Here is a 5,978-nt window from a genome sequence, read left to right on the forward strand (position 1 = left end):
TTATAGTTTAAGTTGGTCGAAATCTTGAACATAAAAAATTTGGAAATTTTACAGACCCATTGAAATAAAAATTTCAATAAGAATATGCATAATCCATTAGAGGCATAAGTGTGTGACAGAAGTTGGAAATGGCCAAAAAACGTGGCAAATTGGTTCTGTTCACAATTTGCATTTTTATGTTATCCGGTAATCTTTTTAATATCACCAGTGTATATGTTTGATGACTTGTGTTGTGCTGTGCTGATAGCTACGTTTCTCCCCTTAGGTCATTCTCCATGCTTTTTGTTCTCAATAATCAACCACAATGATCCTAAACGATAGAGCACATGAAAGATCAAACTTTAAATGGAGCCTAAATAATCTGATGTCATTTATAATTTTCATATGTAATTGTTGCAATATAGAGAAAGTGAACATTAAACGTCAGTGCCAACAAATTACCTGATTTTGTAGCAAGTTCTCACTATGAGGCTTTGTGGGACGGGACAGGGAGGGGCAAGGCCTGTTTTGACTCAGTTAAATGGAAGAGGAGTACACAACATGAAAATGTATCCTCTCATGTCTCTTTTTAATATGACCACGTTAGGTGACTCTCATGTCTCTTTTAAACATGACCGCGTTATGTTCGTGATCATTATTTCACATAATATCATCATGTTAAAAGAAAACATGAGAGGGTTCATTTCCACGTAGCATATATATTTCACATGCAGAAGGAAATATAAGTACATGCTTCCATTCCTAAAAAAATCTTAAGACGTCTTTTTCAGCTTGTACATTTTGGCAGCAACTATGAAGAACAACATATTTAAGAAGCTAAGTCCAGCTAAAAGCCAGAAAAAGTAATCGAGATGACCTATGTTCAAGTTATCTGGAATCCATCCAGGATTTCCACCTTGTGTGGTGAAGTAAGTTACGATGGTAAGAATGAAAGAACTCAGGTAATTCCCCAATGAAAAATTAAGGAGTGGCAGCGCAGTACATAAACTCCGCATAGCATCAGGAGATTGCTCATAAAAGAACTCAAGCTGCCCAATGAATGTGAATACCTCTGATGCACCTAATAAGAAATATTGAGGTATTTGCCAGAATACAGTAAGGGGTACAGGAACAGGTTTATCAACAAGGTCAAGCTCTCTTGCAAGCTGCAGACGCATGATCTCTGCTACAGCAGCTGCTGACATGCACAGGACAGAAATAAAATGGCCAATTCCCATTCTTTGATACACTGAAAATCCCCTTTCCTTGCCTGTAAATTTCCTTGCAATGGGAACAATAATTCTGTCATAGACAGGGACCCACAAAACAACACTTGTTACATCAAAAGTTGAGAGGGAAGCTGGGGGTATTTTGAAGGAACCAATACTCGTGTTCATCATAGTTCCTTGTTCCACAAACAATGTTGACATCTGGGCATAAACAGCAGAAAAAACAATTCCAGTAGCCCAAATTGGGAACATGCGGATCAAGATTTTCAATTCCTCCACCTGTGTCACGGTGCAAACTCTCCATGGATTAGAATAGTCACCACTTTTGCTCTCTGATTCAGATACTATAGCTGCTCTATCAAGATACCTTCATTAAAACAAAAAAGAAAGGAGTTTTAGAAAGTTCTGAGCAGGAAGCCCTGTTTGTAGTTGCCATATGAAAAAGAAAAGAGCACAAGCATTCTGAAGCAGGTGTGGATACTTTAGCCATCATCTTTGGAAGAAAACTTGAAAAATAAAAAATGTCAAGAAAAACAAATTTGAGCAGAGGATTTCTTAATGCAATACAGTCTAAAAGAAAAATGTTTCATGCAATCTATCCTACAAAACTGTCAAAAGATAGCAATATTCTTACTCACTTGTCTATTCATATGACTAATTAGCCAACAATGGGAGGACACAATACATGATACGCAATGATCAGTCTTCAGCATTAAAGTATATGCTTTCACATCAAATGCTTACACAGTGACAAACTTATAGGCAAAGTGAAGTGAAAAGCAGAAAAACTTTTCCTAAGCATGTAGATCTCAAAACCACTGTAATTCATATATAAATTAGCACTAATATTTTTTTGGGGTATACTAAGCAGTTTTTCCTCCCTTCTGCTTTAAGACTTCATTTGGCATCCTGGTTATGATAGAAACCATTGGATAGCATGCAATTGTTGATTGTGGGATAAAATTGAATACGGTGTTTTTTCAATTACTTGAAGATAATTATTATAATACAAATAATAAACAACACAATTGCACAAATGTGGGTGAAGCACACCTGGGAAAAAATTTCAATTATAGAACTTGAGAGATGTGGGGAAGGTGATGGTGACAGATGTCGGGGAAGGTGGAACGGGGTTGGCTAGGGATAACATTGCTCAATTTATCTGGAAACCTATCCTTCTGGTTGCTTTACATAATTAATCTGCACATCTGGGTTTGTATGAAAAGTATGCTGCCTGCAATCAAATTAAAGAAAAAAAGATGGGAAAAACACTAATAAGAGGAAAAAGCTTCTTTTGTTATTTTCCCGGGATAGATGACATGAAAACGACCTTGATTGCACAGCCCTCACATTCTGAAACATTGCAGCTGACTAAGGCTAAATTTTCCCCCCCTTCTCCTAATCTAAACTTTTATCTACTAAAAAATAGATATTGTCTTACAAAAAAACAAATAGCTAATGTCTATAACTTCATGTACTATATGTCTATATCCAATGCCTGTCAATAAAGATACTACAGACAAATATTAATTAGAATAATACTCGTAAGTGTTCTAGCATAAGCTGCAAATCTTATTCTGCCATAATATTTTGGTCCACATAGATTATATGCATTTGAATTTTGGTACTCATAGTTTATTATATAGATTTTATGCATGAGTTTTGGTCCTTGCAGTTTATCTTTAAGTTATCGATTCCTATATTTTCACTCATTTAAGTTTTGGTCCTTATTGTTAAAGTATTAGTCCCAATATATTTTACTCAACAGTCATTTGGGTTTTGATACATAAAATTTCTACTCATTAAGTTATTGGTCCCTATTTTTCATGAAGGATTGATTGCTCTAGTTTCTACTTATTAAGGTATTGGTCCTTGAAGGACTAAAACACAAATGAATAATTTTAACCAACAAAGAAAATTGTCTCCATTCAACCATATTGTTGTGATTTGGATGGAGGGGTTTTCCGGTATCACTAGGGATAGTTGAGGTTTGTACTAGGAGGAGGTAAAAGGGCTAAGACGTGACTTCAGATATTTTTCCTTGTGATAGAAAAGGTTCTGGTTTAGGGTTTATTTAGACTCTGATACCAAAAAGAAGGAGAAAGGATTTTGGGAATAATTGATTTGCATTACTTTGCATGTTTACAAAATTTGCATAGGCACTATTCTAGTAACAAAAAAGAGAGAGTAAATCATCCTAATAATCTTCCTAGAACAATAAGTGAAATCCTATGTTATCTCTATGATAAAGCAATAACTACATCATCCCATAAATATTCTCAACTCCTTAAAATATGGGATATAATACAACAAAATAATATTCTACAAGACTAAATCTTCGAGAATCTTAAAAAAACTATATTGTGACAATGAAAGAAGCTAATAACACTGTGATGGAAAACTCAAAGTAAAAACAATTACCTCAGATCATCACTATGCTCCAGTTTGCGACTCCCTTTAATGGCTGATGTATTGTGTGGAGTCTCATACAGGAGACTACTATCCTCAGGGACTACCAGATTTTTCTTCCGGAAAGATGCTAACAGAACCTGGCAGATTCTTGTAATAGGGCTTCCCCCTGGTTTTTGAAACCTGTATAGAGGTGTGCCTAAAAAGAAACTTCCAATAGATAATCCCATAATTAAAGCAGGAATGCCAAATCCAAGACCCCATCCTGCATTGTCTTGAATCCACACAATTAAGCTGCATGATATAACAGCACCAAGGTCGATAGAAAAGTAAAACCAGTTGAAAAAGGATCCCTTCTTAACACTTTCCTTGGGATCAGTATCATCAAACTGATCTGCCCCAAAAGAAGAGACACATGCTTTTACACCACCAGTTCCAAGTGCAATAACGTAGAGACCAAAGTAGAAAACAGCATATTGTGCAGGAGTAGTTGGAGGGCATTCAGAACCCAAACATTCAGCAGGCTTCAATGCTGGAACAGATGCAGAAAGAGTCAAGGTACACATCCCCTGCATGAAACAACCATATCGCATATTACAATGTGTAAAGACAAATAAACAACAAAGCATATATGAAATTATGTAAATTGCATAGCTGATCCAAAACAGAACCAGGCAACAATCACATGCCCATATTGTTCATTTCTCATTACTGCCGTACTACTGGACAAAAAAATAAAAAACCTAACAGAAGATATGAGCTCTTTTTTATAATAACTATTAAGGGAGAGATTTGTATGGAAAAATATTTGAGTAGGAGAAGAAAGCTATCTTAGTCTATTACAATGAAATAAATCGTAGAGAAAATAGCAATTGTCCAGTATCGTCCCCAGTAACCATCTGCTAGAACAGCTCCAATGAGAGGTGTAAGATAACAAGTGCCTTGCCAAATGCTGATATTTCTTGCAGCAGAGACATTTCCTTCATGTAGCTTGGTGGTAAGATAGGTAACAAGATTTGTTGCAATGCCGAAGAAAGCCAAACGTTCACAACATTCATTTCCTGTGATTCGTATGCATAAAAATGATATAAACAAAAATGGATTAACTAATATATGAGAACAATGTAAAAACATACCCAGGATAAAGGGACAAGCTCTCCAATTTCCCGTATTCTGCTTAAGAACAGGCCTGCCTCTGAAGTCAACCGAGCCATCTCCTGTGTATTGTTCGCTCCCTTCATCCTTTAGAAAAAAATAAACAATCATATCACATAGCAAAACACCACTTTTCCCTTTTTATTTTTATTTTTTCCCTAAGGGTTCAAACGTGGAAGAAACAAAAAAAGGCAATAAGAATCGGAAACATTTCCTTCTTTTGTTTTTGCTCTAATTTTGATAAAAGGGGCAATTTTGTTTTGCTGACAATAAGGCAAATATGAGAAAATCACAAAGTAAACCTCACAGATTGACATTAAAAACAGAGTTCTGGACAATTGACTGGATAATATATTGTAATGTTAGCCTTAAAATCAAAGGCCAAAGAGTAAAGTGAAAGGCATAGCAATCATTTACATGAAACCATACACAGAATCATTCTATATTAACTTTTTCCAAGAATAGCTTGAATTGATCCCTCTCACAGTCCAATTTATCTCTTCATTATCAGAGTTGAAGAAGTATCCTTCACGAATTCATCTTCCACTTATTTCTATTTTTAAAAATATGCAAACAATTATGATTTGGGGATGCTAGCAAACTACATATCATAAAACGTAACCAGTTTGGTATTAGTCCTTAATTATGTTGGTATAAAACGAGATGTTAGAATTTTTGGGTCAAGTCAAACACAGTTGAATTTCGTTATTATGAATACGTTTATGTCATGTCTTGTACTCTTGTATACAAGTAACCAGCATCACAAGAAGATATAATGTTTCATTAAGAGAATGAAAAATGGAGTGAAGGGAACCTGAAGAAGATCCTCTTCCACAAGCGGTGCATCATCGTTCATAGAACCCATATCTCTCTCTCTCTCTCTCCAACTCGAGCGAAGAGTAAGAAAATAATGCAATTTTTTAAGAATATTCAGATATTTTTGGAATGCGTGAAAATCCACACATAGAATAATGTCCTTGACAATATGATAAAATATGTATGTAATGGTTTACGTGTGTTGTACTCATTGGTCTTTAGTCTTAACTAATCTGTTATCCATTAAGTTAACAACCGAAAGTTCAGTTTGTTATTTGAAACTCAAAATAATAAAAAGAGGAACAACCGAACAACCGCACACACGTTATCTTAGCTTGTTTCCACGTAATTTTAATTATTTCAACTAGTTAATGCTTATATTATTATTAT

At 35.1% G+C, this 5,978-nt stretch overlaps 1 protein-coding gene across 3 annotated transcripts; it reads right to left on the reverse strand.

The window, feature by feature from the left end:
- Window positions 1–426: 426 nt before the first annotated feature.
- LOC133295354 (protein NRT1/ PTR FAMILY 8.3-like) lies at window positions 427–5,718 on the reverse strand. Of its 3 annotated transcripts, XM_061494183.1 has the most exons (6): window positions 5,587–5,652; window positions 4,982–4,989; window positions 4,754–4,848; window positions 4,461–4,678; window positions 3,630–4,186; window positions 427–1,575 (listed from the first exon to the last, which is right to left on the reverse strand). In XM_061494183.1, the coding sequence occupies exons 1-6, from the start codon at window positions 5,635–5,637 to the stop codon at window positions 753–755; spliced, it is 1,752 nt and encodes a 583-aa protein (XP_061350167.1). In that variant the 5' UTR covers window positions 5,638–5,652; the 3' UTR covers window positions 427–752. The 3 variants fall into 3 exon arrangements, with proteins under 3 accessions (XP_061350167.1, XP_061350168.1, XP_061350166.1); XM_061494184.1 differs by lacking the exon at window positions 4,982–4,989 and having other exon boundaries at window positions 427–1,540; window positions 3,706–4,186; window positions 4,754–4,859; window positions 5,587–5,718; XM_061494182.1 differs by lacking the exon at window positions 4,982–4,989 and having other exon boundaries at window positions 4,754–4,859; window positions 5,587–5,718.
- Between the last annotated feature and the right edge of the window lie 260 nt (window positions 5,719–5,978).

The sequence above is a fragment of the Gastrolobium bilobum genome, unplaced genomic scaffold (genome assembly GCF_033153095.1).
Source record: "Gastrolobium bilobum isolate Gb01-03AN ecotype WA unplaced genomic scaffold, APGP_CSIRO_Gbil_v1 utg28160, whole genome shotgun sequence".
Taxonomy (NCBI): domain Eukaryota; kingdom Viridiplantae; phylum Streptophyta; class Magnoliopsida; order Fabales; family Fabaceae; genus Gastrolobium; species Gastrolobium bilobum.